The 15,643-nt window shown below is 41.7% G+C and overlaps 1 protein-coding gene across 1 annotated transcript in view; it reads left to right on the top strand.

Moving 5' to 3' along the window:
* LOC117355910 (glutamate decarboxylase 1-like) overlaps positions 1–13,092 on the top strand; it is a 135,731-nt gene extending 122,639 nt beyond the window's left edge. Inside the window, exons 13-15 of the mRNA XM_033935024.1 lie at positions 4,646–4,753; positions 9,431–9,520; positions 12,836–13,092. Of these exons, the coding sequence (XP_033790915.1) occupies positions 4,646–4,753; positions 9,431–9,520; positions 12,836–13,009 (372 nt within the window). The 3' untranslated portion in view covers positions 13,010–13,092. The remainder of the gene's footprint in view (positions 1–4,645; positions 4,754–9,430; positions 9,521–12,835) is intronic.
* Positions 13,093–15,643: the final 2,551 nt, after the last annotated feature.

Genomic DNA, 15,643 nt, shown 5'->3' with positions numbered 1-15,643 from the left:
TCGAGGTCCCTCACCTGGTCCACAATGAGGCCTGCTCCGTCTGTGTCCTCGGTTGGCCAGCTCGTCTCCTCTGTGTTGCGCAGTTCCTCCAGTCCCTCCAGTTCCTGGACCTTGACCCTCAGTCTGCCGACCTCCATCCTCAGGCTTTCCAGTTCCTGACACCGACCGCATATGTATGCCCGCCTCCCGGAGGGGAGGTAGTCATACATATGACACTCGACGCAGTAAACTGGGTAGCTCTGCTGGGTTCCTGTAGCCTCCATTTCTTTCTCCTTGTTCCTACGGTCCCTCGGTGGTTGAGAGTGGCTTTCGGCTTGCAGCTAGCTGAAAGAGTAGAGAGAGAGAGAGAAGGATGACAAGCTGAAGGGTTGAGAGAGAGAGAGAAGAATGAGAAGCCTAAAAGTTAGAGAAAGAAGAAAATAGTGAGAAGAAACAATTTTTTTTTTTTTTTTTTTTGTTTTTTAAAGTTAAAGTTAGGTTTGTTGCTGGGCTGCCTGGGCTCCTTCTCAAGGCTCCTTCGCAAAGGCGCTCTCGCTAAGGCGAGCGCCTTTACCGCTCGCCTTTGCCGTGCGCCGAACGGCTGGGCGCCGTTGGCTCCCTTCCTCTTAAGGGGAGCCCGGGCCGATGCGACCTGTGACGCGCGGGGGTGGGCGGAGCTAACTCTCGCCGCGACCCCGATCTGCCTGCTTCCTTAGTCCTCCTCCCTTCGGCGTCCCCGGCTCACCTCTCCTCAGTCTCTCTGCCTGGAACTACAAAGCAACAATAAAACAAGCAGCTACAGCTACAAGAATCGCCTCTGCAGTTCGCCTCGTGTCCCGGCTCCCTTCCTCTTTCACTTTCTCCTACATAGTAACGTGATGCCTCAATCTGAGTTTTGGACATTTTGTGGAAAACGTCCAAAAATCCAGTAGTGAACGTGACCATTTTCAAAATAGTAAAATGCCTTTTTGTTTCAAAAATGGTCATTTCTTATATGTTTTTGTGCTCCGTGCTCTATCTTTTTGAACCTTGAATTGTACTTTGTATTATTTTGTAGGGGGTGGGGGGTGGGAGAACAATTCTTAGTAGACTGTGTCACCATCTAGTCTCTGGCCGAGCGGTTTTCCAACACTAGGCAGTGACACACTTCCAACACCTGGCGTGAGCCCCTTTAAAGTAGGGTTACCTTATAAGCTGGATATCCCTGGCACAGCTGAAGTATGCTTTAGTACAAACAGTCCAGTAGTCAGAATGGTTCAAATCAAAACCTGAGAACTTTATTTAGGTGCCCAGCCTCAGCAACACAGAATAACACTGCTTCAGTGGTGGTAGAAGATTGCACAAAACAAAGATTCTTCATAAATCAAAACATAAGTCCATAGCTCTGGACTTCACTATATGCCAATGCCACACAGTCCATGCGTTTCTCTTCACCAGAGCTTGGTTTAAACAGACAATTTGCTCTCCCAATCCAAACCACTTTCAATTCAAAACAGACTTGAAATCAAAAAGAAAAATCATATGCCACAATTCTTTAAGCTAGTCTTGTCAGTAACTAGCATGGCAAACAGAGCAGTCCTTAAGTTAACTTTACCCAGCTTCCCAAAGCTCACGAAGTTAGTTGTGCTTCACAGGTTGTTAGGGTAATTGGTTAATCGATACAAGCAGGCATAGAGGTTGTAATATGACACCAGAGTCTTTCAGCTGTTTCTTCACTCAGGGTTTGCATGAGCAGGGCTACAGCTGAAGCAACATACATAACTGTTCTGGTTTACATAGGCATACAATCAGGGACCAACTTCTGTCCTACTAATTCACCTTCCCCAACAGGAGGTAGACACTGGGAGTGAAAACCACCTTTTCTTAAGACTCACAGGCTCTATGAAATCTCCATCAATTCAGGCTGGATTTCAGAGGGAGTATCACTGGCTTCTATTATCATAGGCTCAGGCAAACATGGATCTACAGGAAGGTTTCTAACCTGGTCCTCCTCCATGATCCAGTCATTGACTGCTCCTCAGTCAGCATAGACTCCCATAGAGCTCCTTCCTCCGGTCTGAGGCTCCTCCTCGTTCTGGCTTCCGTTCCTCTACCTGCTTCCCCTGCTCCCCTAAGCTCATTACAGATTCTCCGTTTAAGCTGAGGGAAGAAACCACTCCCCTTTTGCTGCAGGTGAGAAAGTTTTCTTCCCTTGGCTTGAACTGTTCTCAAGGCACCGTGCTGTGCTGCCTTCTGCTTCACAGACTCTGCAAACCCATAAGGCCAATCTTTACTGTTTGACCTCAGGACATTATCAGAGCAGTCCCAGCTTTCTGGACCTGCTTCCCTTTCTCCCTCTGAGTCCACAGGATAGTCAGCTGACTTACTCCCCCGGGCTCTGACTTGGTTCGCCCTCCTGCATCTGGGCTTGTAATTCCTCCCAAATCTCTCTGTGACAAGCCTCGGGGTTGCAGGATTGTCACAACTGGCCACACAGATATCCCAGAATGAACCCTTCAACTAGAAAATCCCTGCAAACGTACCTACTCTCACTTCTTGCCCAGATTATGGAACCAAATCCCACCAACCATCGGATCACTGACAGGAATTTTAAACTTCAGTTCATACTAATATCACAGAATCTCATTTCATAATTCAATAAATTATCTTATATTTAAAAAAAAAATATTTTACTTATTTGAATATAAGTGATGTGCTCGGACCCACAACCTCAAAAAAACATGAAATATAAAATTCACTAGCACGGGTTGTCACGGGACCATCATAGCACCATCGGGTCCTTTTCCAACTTCATAAAATATTTACTTGGTATTTAAACAGTGTTACTTATAGGACAATTTCCATACACAGCAGGACAAATTAATCAAATTTGTTTGAACTTATTACAGTAACAAGACAGTTATAATGATTACTCTTAAAACAGCGGAGATGGCTCCCTGGTCAATTTATATAGGGTGTCCAGTCTTTTTCAAAAAAATCAACCATAAAAGATAACAAATTTTGGCCTAAACAATATAGGGCCTCTTCTATCAAGCAGTTTGTAGCATGGTGAGCCGCGCTGAATGGACCGTGCTGCTCTCGATGCTCCTAGAGTTCCTATGAGCGTCGGGAGCAGCGCGGGCCCTTCAGCATGGCTCTCTCCACTAAAAGCCGCTAGCGCAGTTTGATAGAGGAGGCCCATAGTTTCTGTTCTAATCTCTTGTACAATTTATTAATATCTTGTTAACCGAGTCGAGCCCTCCTATTGGGATGAATCAGTATATAAAAATCCAAGATTAGATTAGTTTAGAGTAAAGATGCGTTTTCATCATGTTCCTGAAGTTTAAAATTCCTGTCAGTGATCTGATGGTTGGTGGGATTTGGTTCCATAATCTGGGCAAGAAGTAAGAATAGGTACATTTGCAGGGATTTTCTAGTTGAAGGGTTCATGCTAACAGGATAGAGAGTCTTTTGTCGTCTTATGACCTTAGAGGCCAGTTAGGGATGTAGGTTAGTAGTTTCCCTGATATGTACGCTGGTACCTTGTTATCAAAGAACTTGAAGGCTAGTGTCAGAGCTTTGAAGATACAGAATTCTCAAATGGGCAGCCATTGTACAGCGGCCAATGCTGATGTGGCGGGGACGTGAAAATTTAGATTTTTCAGTAGGCGAACTGCTGCATTTTGCACATGTTGTAACTGTAGTACATTCTTTGTAGGTAGCCCAATGAATAGTGCATTGTAGTAGCACATGCAGGATAGGACAAAGGCATAGAGTTGTTGTGTAAATTCAGTTTCAGAAAAATATATTCAAATTTTCCATAATTGGCATAGATAGTAAAATGAGGTTGATACTACCTGGGAGACATGATTCGTAAACAACAAACCAGAGTCAAGTGTGGGCATACCTCCAACATATCAAGGCCTTCTGATCCCCTAAATGCCCTTCCTAGCATATCCCTCCAAATGGAACCCCCCCAAGCAAGCTCCCACACAGAAGATTCCAAGATTCCTCCCCCCAGTGAACCTCCATTAGTCACTACATACCTCCAATCTGATCCCCTTAGAGCAGACCTCTCTCTCCAATTCTCCCAAAGAGCAGAGCCCCCCCAAAACAGACTCCTCAATACTTTGACTTCATGGTCTCAATTTATACTGAGATTATGATCTCTTGCTTTGTGTGTTCCCTCAGAGCTATTCCAGGGTTTTATGTTTATAATTTTTACCACAGGATATCCATGTCTTTTGAAATGCATATTAGAGAATGACACAGGGACAAATTTTTCCCCGTCCCCATGAATTCTGTCCCTGATAACTGTCTTTGCCCCATTCCTGCAAGCTCTACCTTAACTGTATAAACCTTGAACGCTTATTATTTTAAAGTGTTTGAGGCTTGTGCAGATGAGGACAGAGCTTTCAGGTATGGGGCAGGGACAGAACCTGAGTTCCCACGGGAACGGGGGAAAAATCTGTCTCTGTGTCATTCTCTAAATGCGTACATTTAAAAAAATATATAATTTTTTTTCCCAGGGTTGGAGATTAGTTTTCTGCTGCACATTTGATTTTCTAAATTCTGATTTCAGTTGAATCAAGCTCATCATGCCAGTAGAAAATCGAATATTCACATGTTTGCATCCTTATTAACAAAAGTACAGAACGCCTTTTACTCCACCTTGTGTTTTGAACAGGGCACTTGCGGCTTTGAACTTCAGATCAATAAATGCCTAGACCTCGCACAGTACCTCTACAGAAATCTGAAAACCCGAGAAAACTTTCAACTTGTTTTGGATGCTGAAGTAGGTTTCCAGATATTCATTTGTTCTTCACAGAAATTTTGCATCGCTGTCCAAATCCTAATGTTCAGATTAAAGAATTTATGTGGAAACATAACTGTCAGAACTGTATTTACATACATCTTCATATCATCATTTGGAAGTCTATTCCTTGAAAACAAATGTCCCTGTTAATTGTTTCTCTTTTACTAATTGCCAAAGTTCTGATACCTTTCTTTCCGTTTTTTCAGTTTATAGACAACCATAACTTTTTTTCTGAATCATTGTCCCCCCCCCCCCCACACACACACATATAATATCATGGAAAGGAATATGAGTTTTCAGTGCAGTTCTAATTTATTGTGACCACTAAAAAAGAGATCAGAGAATAATGTACTAAATTTTCCACCTATTGGTTCAAAGGGTATACGCCTAATTAGCGAAACGGTTTCAAATTTTCCACCATTCCCTTAAGCACATAAGCACATAAGCATTGCCTCTGCTGAGTCAGACCATAGATCCATCACGCCCAGTAGGCCGCTCCCGCGGTGGCCCCCCAGGTCAATGACCTGTAGTGATCTATTACTCTACTACTCTATTACTTTACTGCCTTCTGTACTGTATAGTAACCCTCTAATTGTACCCCTGGATCCCCTTTTCCTTCATGAACTCGTCCAATCCCCTTTTGAACCCCAAAGTCGTAATCTGCTCTACCTTCATTACCCTTTTTGATAACTCTTCAGATTACTTTTCAAGATCCTCAGCACTGAAATCCCTAGCCAGAGACCACATGATTTAAGCTAAATATATGCTTTAAATTATATATATAAGTTAAAAGTAAAAGCAAAAGCTAAAATTAAATGATTAAATAAGATAAAGATTAAGAAGATGTAAATGGGATCCAATGACAATTTGACATGTAAAGCTCCAGGCAATGAGATCTATTGAGCCCTGAGTGGTGCCGCTGAGGATCTTGAAAAGTAATTTGAAGAGTTATCAAAAAGGATGATGAAGGGGATGGTGGAAAATTTTAAACCATTTCGCTAATTAGCTCTAAAAAAGAGAAGCACGTCCCATTTAGGTCCCTACTGCAGGTAGTGAGTTTCAGTGCGGCAAACGCGACACACCCCATAGGATTTGAATGGGCTGCGTCATATTTGCCGTGAAGGACTCGCTACCGCAGCTTTGTGAAGGGGCCCTAAGTTTGTTTAAATGAAACTAATCAAAATACTGTAGATTAGGAGTTAATTCAACTAAGGTTCCTGTGAGATTATTCAAATCAACTCTAAGGTACAGGCTTCATTAAAAAAAGATCTATATGATATACAACAACTCAACACAAAATTACTAATGCGTAGCGCGGGTTTTAGCGTTGGCAGCAGCGGCGACTGCTCCAACGCTCATAGAATTTCTATGAGCATCGATTGGAGCAGTGACTGCCGCTGCCGGCGCTAAAGCCCAAAAAGAAAAGAGACATCTTCAGATAATCCAAAATACGGCAATTAAATTGATACATAATCGCAAAAAATTTGATCATGTCACTCCACTTCTTATTGAATCACACTGGTTACCTGTCACTCACCGTATCACTTTTAAAATCTTACTTTTAGTTTTTAAAACCCTATCTTCAAATGAACCCCAATTTATTGATAAATTACTTATTCCTTATTGCTCATCACGTTCTTTAAGGTCTATTAATCAAAAACTTTTAGTAGTCCCTTCATTGAAAGTTATCGAAACCCGTCGTCATGAAGTTTTTTCTGTTATAGCCCCACAATTCTGGAATGCTTTACCTCAGTATTTAAGAGAAGAAAATGACTTGAATCATTTTAAACTCTCTGAAGAGCTTTCTTTTTAAAGACGCTTTCAATTTATAATCACATCAAATGATTATCTTCTTTTTTATTTATTTATTCCCCCTTCCTATTGTTCTTACCATTCATGTCTTCTTTTCTAAATAAATAATATTGTAGTTCTGCCCTCCTTTCCTTATGTAACTGTTAGTTTTTATGTCAATTTGTAAAATCTATGTAACTTATTGTGAATATTGATATATGTGGTTTTTTTTAATTATGTAAATCGCTTAGTAAAATAAATAGGCGATTCAATAAGTTAAAATAAAACTTGAAACTTGAAACTGTGCATTAGTAAAGGAGGGGGTTAGTGCTTTAAAACTGTGATTCAAGCAGAGGTTGCCATCGGAGTCATCATAGCACTCCCACAGTCCCACAACTGCCCTCAAATTGCTCAATAATATTATTGACATCAAATCAACTTATTTTGTATGATGGGCGGTTGATCAATCTTCGGCAACTCTGTTCAAATGAAATTTAAAATTCCAACCAGCTGCTTATATCGATTACCCCTCTACTTGAGTTTCACTAATATAATGCTTCATCAGGAGGGATAGCACTGCAAAGGGACTCCCTTCGAACTGCTAAGCTTCATTCAATATATATCATAGTTCATAGTTTCATAGTTTATTAAAATTTGATTAAACACTTTACATAACTTCAAAGCGTTGTACAGTAAGGCCCTGATTCTGTATAGGGCGCCAAGGAGGGGTGTCCTATACAGAATCGGGCCTACACTAACCCCTATTCTGTAATTGGCGTCCATGTTACAGATGCCGGTTAGAGAATTGGGTTAGAGTAGACGCAGCCGCTACACTTATTGCGGCAAGGGATCTCCCCCCCAACTAACCTCTAAATTGTTGGCCGACCGGCTGGGTCTTGCTGCCGTCCAGCCGGCAGGCCGGCCTCGTCGAAATGAGGCAGGCCCGCCCCTTCCCAGCCCATCCCCGCTAAGTCAAAGGCCTGATTGGCCCAGGCTCTAGGTGCCTGGGCCAATCAGGCGTTAGGGTTAGTAGGGATGGGCGGATCCGCTATGCCTAAGGCCTGATTGGACCAGGATCCTAGAGCCTGGGCCAATCAGGCCTTAGACTTAGCGGGGATGGGCCGGGAAGGGGCGGGCCTGCCTCATTTCGACGAGGCCAGCCTGCCGGCTGGACAGTAGCAAGACCCAGCTGGTCGGCCAACAATTTAGAGATTAGTTGGGGGGAGGTTAGTTGGTGGGAGTTTAGTTGGGGGGAGGTTAGGGGGTCATCGGGGGAGGGGTGGTAGCATGGGGGGGGGTGTTAGCGTGGAGGGTCCGGAGGGGGTGCAGCTTTCTGGCAGGAGGGGTTGGGCACTCTCATGCCAGCGATCAAGAGTTTCGGGGGGATGGTGTTCTGGCAGGAAGGGTTGGGCACCCTCCTGCCGGCGATCAAGAGTTTCGGGGGGGGTGGCATTCTGGCAGGAGGGGTTGGACACCCTCCTGCTAGCGATCAAGAGTTTTGGGGGGGCCTTCCAGCAGGAGGGGTTGGGCACCCTCCTGCCGGCGATTGGAAGTGTCGGGGGTGGCGCCTTCCGGCAGAAGGGGTTGGGCACCCTCCTGCCGGCGATTGGACAGGCGGCCACAGCCACTATACTTATTGCGGCAGGGAGATCCCTTTCCACGATAAGTATAGCGGCCGCATCTACTTACAATGTAGGCCAGCATTTTGCTGGCCAACATTGTAAGCATCTCTTCCTATACTAGGGAGATACGTAGGGCCGCCTAGGTTCGCCTAAGGCCCTTAGGCGAGCTTAGGCAGTCTTGTGGGTCTCCCTAGGCTCCTGGAGACGCCTTCAATATAGGTGGCCTGCCTGGGGAGCATTTTTTTTTTAAATGTGCATCCCGATTGGCTGATTAAACAGCTGTAGGACGCCTGCAGCTGCCTAAAATCAGGACGCACTTTGCAGAATCAAGGCCTAAAAGTTTAAAATATTAATTAAGGAACAAACTACAAATAATAAACAGTCATATGAGACAAACAAATTTGGAGGGGAGGAGGACAAGAAAACAAAAGGGAAAAAAGGGAAGAACTACAATTTATGAGAAAAGAGAACATAAATGGATAGAAACAGTAGGATATGACAAGGTAGGGATTGCAAGAAAGAGAGAGAGAGGAAAAAAAATTATTTAAAAAGGATAAATCAGCTTTAGGCATCTTTAAAAAGAAAGCATTTTAAACTACTCTTGAATTTATCTGTGTTTTCTTCTGTTCTGATGTACAGAGGGAGAAAGTTCCAAATTGAAGGAGCAGTGACCGAAAAGATAGAAACCCGACGGGGGTTATGAAGCCTGTGCCTTTGAGTTAGAATCATAGAAACATGATGGCAGATAAAGGTCAAGAGGCCCATCCAGTCTGCCCATCTGCAGTAACCATTATCTCTTTCTCTCTCCGAGAGATCCTACGTGCCTATCCCAGGCCCTCTTGAATTCAGACACAGGGCTCCTTTTACTAAGGTGCACTAGCGTTTAGCGCATGCACGAAATTACCGCGCAGTACACTTCTAGAATAACGCCAGCTCAATGCTGGCATTAAGGTCTAGCGTGCGGGGTAATTTAGCGCATGCTATTCCACGCATTAAGGCCCTAACGCACTTTAGTAAAAGGAGCCCACAGTCTGTGCTTTAAATTAAACTAATGCCATTTGAAGCTCAAATGGAAAGCATTTGAAAGTAGTTTGGAAAATAAATTTCAGTTAGAAATTAGTACTCTGCACCATCCAAGAATGTTTCTTCTCAATTCGTACCTGAATATTTTAAAATGATGAACTTTGTCAATATGTTGCTATGACTGAATTTCTGATATTTTTATTCTAAAACTATTTTACAGCCGGAACACACAAATGTTTGTTTCTGGTATATTCCGCAAAGTCTCCAAAAAATTCAGAATAAAACAGAGCTTAGCAGAAAACTTCACCAGGTGAGATTAATTTGTAGCACTATTTAGAGAAGTGGTTTCTAAACCTTGTCCTGGAGGCACCCCAGCCAATCAAGTTTTCAGGATATTCACAATCCATATTCATGAGAGAGATTCTGACTTATACTTTAACCACATTCTTTTGAATAGATGTGGAGGGGCATAATCGAAAGGGACGTCTAAGTTCGTTTATGTCCATCTCGCAAGTCGTCCAAAGTTAAAAAGAGCGTAAGACACATTTTCAAAAGATACGTCCAACTTTTTTTTACTTTCGAAAATCGTCTAATTATACGTCCTGCCGATCTGATCGTCCAAGCCGCTAAATCGTCCATCTTTATACCACATTTCCGTCCAACTTTCTGTCCAAGTTCAAAACGCCTAGAACAAGCTCTGTTGGATGTGGGAGGGGTCTGCAAAGTGATGAATTGCACACCCAGACATGCCACCTAAATAGTGGGGTACCTTACAGGGCACTGCTGTGAACTTCACAAAAAGAGTGCCATGGCTTCTCCTCACTACAGCTCCCTTATAGGTCACGGTGAGGCCCCCAAACCCCAGAATCCCATAGACCCACTTATCTACCACTCTAATAGCCCTTATGGCTGCAGGAGCCACTTATATGCCAGTAAAAAAGGGTTTTGGGGGTGTTAGGGGAGTGCACATGTTTAAGTATCAATGCAGTGATTACAGGGGCTTATGAGCATGGGTCCTCCTCTCTATGGGTCCCTAACCCACCCCCAAGATGACTTAAGCTGCCTCTGGGCTGGACGACTAGGCTTTCCTATGCCAGGCGGCCAGGTGATGATGGTCTGGAGGCTGACATTTAAAGTTGTGAATAAAAATTTTATGGTGGTGGTGGGGGGGGGGGGGGGTTGGTGATCACTGGGGTAGTGTGTGGGTGTCTGTGTTATGTGTTTTCAGTGCTTATTTGGTGAGTTTAGGTGGGTGTTTGTGACTTAGACCATGTTTTACATGGTCTAAGTCACAACGTCCAAGTTTGGTCTAGGCTCTGTTGTTAAACTTTCAGTTATACATGCTGTACGACTAAGTCTAAGCCGGCCATCGTCCCACCCAACTCCCGCCCTCTACAGTAATCAAATTGAGGTAACACTAACTTCTGAACCAACAGTACGCAATGATGTTCAAAAAAGCACGACTTCCCAAGTCTGAGGGTTCCTTTTACTAAGGTGCGCTAGCATTTTTAGCGCGCGCAAACCACAAGCTAAATGAGAAATACTAACGCAAGCTCTATGGAGGCATTAGCGTGTGCAGCATTGTAGCGTGCACTAAGCGCACACTAAAACCGCTAGCGCACCTTAGTAAAAGGAGCCCTAAGTTTCCTAGCTTTCACCGTCAACTTTTCTACTTGTGTGGCTACCTTAAGATCATCACACACTATGGTACACAAGTCCCACTTCTCTTTCATGCACAAAAGTTCTTCGCCCCCCTAAACTGGACCGTTCCCTCGGGATTTTGCAACCCAATTGCATGGCCTTACATTTTTTAGCATAAAATTTTAGGTGCCAAATTTTAGACCATTCTTCGAGCTTTGCTAAGTCCTTTCTCTTGTTATTTACACCATCAAGGGGGGGGGGGGGGTTCTACTCTATTGCAGATTTTGGCATTATCCGAAAAGAGGCAAATCTTACCTGACAGCCCTTCAGCAATATCGCTTACAAATGTGTTAAAAAGAACCGACCCAATGAACCTTGAGGTACTCCACTGGCAACATCCCTTTCCTCAGAGAGATCTCCATTGACCACTACCCTCTGTTGCCTTCCACTCAACCAATTCCTGACCCAGTTTCTTTAGGGCCCATCCTGAGGGCACCCAGTTTCTTTATTAGACACCTGTGTGGAACACTGTCAAAGGCTTTGCTAAAATCCAAATATACTACAACTAGCACACTCCCTCTATCCAATTCTCTGGTCACATAGTGAAAGAAATTGATCAGATTTGTCTGACAAGACCTGACTCTAGTGAATCCATGTTGCCTTGGGTTCTGTAATCCACTGGATTCCAGAAACTTCATTATTCTCAGTTTTAAAAGTGTTTCCATTAATTTACTTACCACAGACTTACCGACCTGTAATTCCCTACTTCTTCCTTACTTCCACCTTTGTGGAGAGGGACCACATCCTCCCATCTCCAGTCCTCCAGTACCACTTCTGATTCTAGAAGAGCATTGAAGAGGTCAGCTAGCGGAGCCGCCAGAAATTCCCTATGTTCCTTCAGTACCCTTGGATGTACACCATCTGGCTCCATTGTTTTATCTACCTTCACTTTAGCTAGCTCCTCATGAAGAGAATTCTCTGAAAATCGATCAGGGTCTACCATACCTCTATCACTATTTCTGTTGTCTTCTGTGATCCTGGTTCTGGTACTTCAGTTATCAGCTTCTATATATTTCTCCTCTTCACCTCTGAGTCTCACAATGCCACCTTTTGCACTTCTTCCTATCACTAATATACCTTGAAAAGCATCTTGTCCCTGTTTCACCATGTCGGCTATTTTTTCTTCCATTTGTATCTTTGCTTTCCTTAATTTTTCCAGATATTTTAGCTTGTCTTCCTCTTTCTGTGATCTTTTGATTTTTATGAAGGCTAACCCCTTTTTCCTTAACTTTTCAGCTACTACAGTACTTTTGAGAGCCAAAGTATCCTTTATTTCCTCTTACTTTTACTTACTTTCCTTCCAAAATGGTTTGTTGCCCTTATAACAGCTCCTTTCAGTTTTGCCCACTGCTTTCCTACTTCTTCAAGATGTTCCCATCCAGACAATTCCTTGACATAATCCCCCATCTGAACAAAGTTAGTTTTTTTATTTTAAAGTCTAGAACCTTTACTTCTTATTGAGCCCTCTCTACACCTGTTTTAATATTAAACTGTACTGTACAGTGATCACTGGATGCCAGATGATCACCCACTGTGACATCAGAAACACTTTCCCTGTTTGTAAGTACTACCATACCATACAGTTTCTTTTATACCATAAATTTCAACTAGGATTCAGAATGGTTTACAATAAGATTAAGATTTATAATAAGATAGATACGGTTTACAATAAGATGGATGATAATAGGATGTTGTGGATTCCTGACAAGAGGCAGGTTATGGCTGTAGTTATATGTTTGAGAAGAAGTGAGTCTTTAGCCACTTCCTGAAGATATAGTATATTTGTATTTGTCGTAGATGAAGCAGGAGGTTGTTCCAAGTCATGGGACCTTGGTACTTGAATGTGGATTCATGTAGTTTTTTACAAATGACCCGTGCATGCCAGGAAAATAATTATCTTGACTATATTTTCTTTATACTATAGGTTGCTCCAAAGATTAAATCACAGTTGATGGAAGAAGGAACAACAATGGTTAGCTATCAACCTTATGGTGATAAAGTGAATTTTTTCAGAATGGTCTTATCTAACCCAGCCACCAAGAAATCAGATATTGACTTTCTCATTGAAGAAATTGAGAGGCTTGGGAAAGATTTGTGATATCTGAAGTTATCCAGAGTCATCTGAAATATTAAATTTATGTTATAGAAGATGGTTCTGTTAGAAACAATGATATGGAAATTAGTAAGTTTAATGCCAGTAGATTAAATATTTTCATAGAAAGAATAGTATAAAAATGATTTTTTAATGTTTCTATAAATGCACTTTATAATTTTCAGACAGAGGGTAATTTAATAGCAGGGCCCCATGTTTGAGAAGTCAAAAAGGTGCCTGCTTTACAAAGACAGAGCATATGCCTGTGTACCTTTCTAAAACATGCTTCCAGAACTAATCCCATAAGCAAATCTTGAAAAAAATGTGTATGTTCATATGTACTTTATAAAATACAAATATATATCACAACTCCAGCTCCACTCTGCACAAACTACGCACATCCGGAAAATGTCTATGTGCATATCTCAGAAAAGTATATGCAACACTATAGCAGTAAAAATATCTTTTTGAACATCCTTAACTATCAACATTTTTTTTCAAATGTCAGATATCAAAGAACTGATGATAATCCAACTTTTTTTCTTCTATGCTCTCTTTCTTATGTTCTCTAGTCTTAATTACATGTGAACCGAGTCGAGCTCCGTTGGGAGATGACCCGGTATATAAATTGAAGACTAGATTCGATTAGATATGTCTCCATCAGCCACTATTGGTTGGAACGGCTGTATGAATCACCTTCTGGCATATGATATCATCATTTCATCTGCTTTTTTGTTTTATTTGTTTGTGACTTAAGGCTCTTTTTAGTAAGGTGCGCTAGTGTTTTTAGCGCACGCTACAATGCCGCGCATGCTAGCCCTGCACTACACGGAAAATACTAATACCAGCTTTATGGAGGTGTTAGCGTGTAGCTTGCGTTAAAACCGCTAGCGCACCTTAGTAAAAAGAGCCCTTAGTGCTCAGTATAACATTATTTTTTAAAACTTCATGCCCATAAACTTTATAACTTTATAAATAGAAGTTTGAAATAACAGCTTTAAAGTCACTAGACTGCCGGCTTTCACTTAATTTAAATGCTTGTCTGTGTCTGGAAGGGACTGGCCAACATGTTTCGCTATTAAGCTTTTTCAAGATCAGCCCCCTGCAATGAAATGCAAAACAGCAAAATGAAGATACAAACACATAGATCTTTTTTTAAAAAAACAACAAACTTCCAAGCTGTAAAGTCGGGATGGCGATAGCAAACAAGAGGTGAGAGCACACAAGTTTTACAACTTGGAAATTTTTTTTAAAAAAAGATCTATGTGTCGTAAAACAAGTTTTGCACATGGAAAACCCCTGATAAAATTACCCTCTAGGTATGAAGTAATAATCTTCATAATCACTGAATTATGATCTTCTTCAATCTTGGGAGAATTTTATTTTAATTCTTTCCTTTTCTCCAATGCAAACTGATCATATAAAGATTTCAGTTGGCAAAACAACAATAAAAACAATAGTTCTTGTTTATATTTTTTCTGTTATTTGGTATCATTTCAAGTCACAAGGGGCAAAGCCCAACAGCTGTACAATCACAGTTATATGCTTTGACTGTTCATTTTATGTGTAATCATAATCTTTTATTGTTATATCAACAATTCTAACCCACACAAACTTAGAATAGTTCTATCATTTCTACTGCATATTTGAATGTATGTTTTAATGCTTATTGAAAACATGATTTATTTCCTGTATTTTAAGATTTATATCAAGTTATGTCTACAGAAGGTTTATTCAATGACTTCTAGAGAGAATATAGCAAAGATACTTACCTAAAATGGGTGTCCTCCGAGGACAGCGGATATATATTCCCACATGTGGGTGACATCATCCATGGAACCTGGACGCAGCTAAGTGCACTGTCACTTTAAATCTTTATATCAAACAGCATAAACCCAACCATTCAATTAGTAAACTTCTTGATCCTCAGCTGGCTTTGCAGGCTTTCAACAAATTGTAGTTGCGTATTGCTACAGCCATATTCGTCATCGGATCTTGTCATTTTCTATTATCAATTTTAAAGTGCTTATTTAAAGTGCTTTAATATTTAACTTATCGGAATCAGTTAAATAGTAAAGCACTTAAAATAAGCACGTTAAAATTGAAAATAGAACATGACAAAATCTGATGACGAATGTGGCTGTAGCAATATGCAACTACGATTTGTTGAAAGCCTGCAAAGCCAGTTGAGGATCAAGAAGTTTAGTAATTGAATGGTTGGGCTTATGCTGTTTCATATAACCATTGAGTACCCAATTATATTGTAGCCATCATTTAAAGCTGTTCAGAACTTTAAATCTGTAGGCATTGTCTATACCTCGAGTGTGCAGGTGCTTTCCCATCCGATGCCAACTTGTGGGCTATTACATGGCCTTGTAATGGTAACACAGCCTTACATGCGAAGGAGATACAGTCCGCTAACTAAGTGGAGATGGTTATTTTGGAAACAGCAACTCCTAGCCTATTGGGATCAAAGATGACGAAGAACTGGGAGGACCCTCTCTGGGGCTTAGGACAGTCCAGGTAATATACCAGAGCACGTTTGCAGTCCAAGGTGTGAAGGGCTGGGAATGTGGCTTTGGAAAGAAACAGGCAAAACAATGGATTGGTTGAGGTGGAAATCTGAGACTATTTTAGGGA

This window comes from Geotrypetes seraphini, chromosome 2 (assembly GCF_902459505.1).
Source record: "Geotrypetes seraphini chromosome 2, aGeoSer1.1, whole genome shotgun sequence".
In the NCBI taxonomy this organism is placed as follows: domain Eukaryota; kingdom Metazoa; phylum Chordata; class Amphibia; order Gymnophiona; family Dermophiidae; genus Geotrypetes; species Geotrypetes seraphini.
This window is presented reverse-complemented; position numbering and strand designations above follow the sequence as displayed.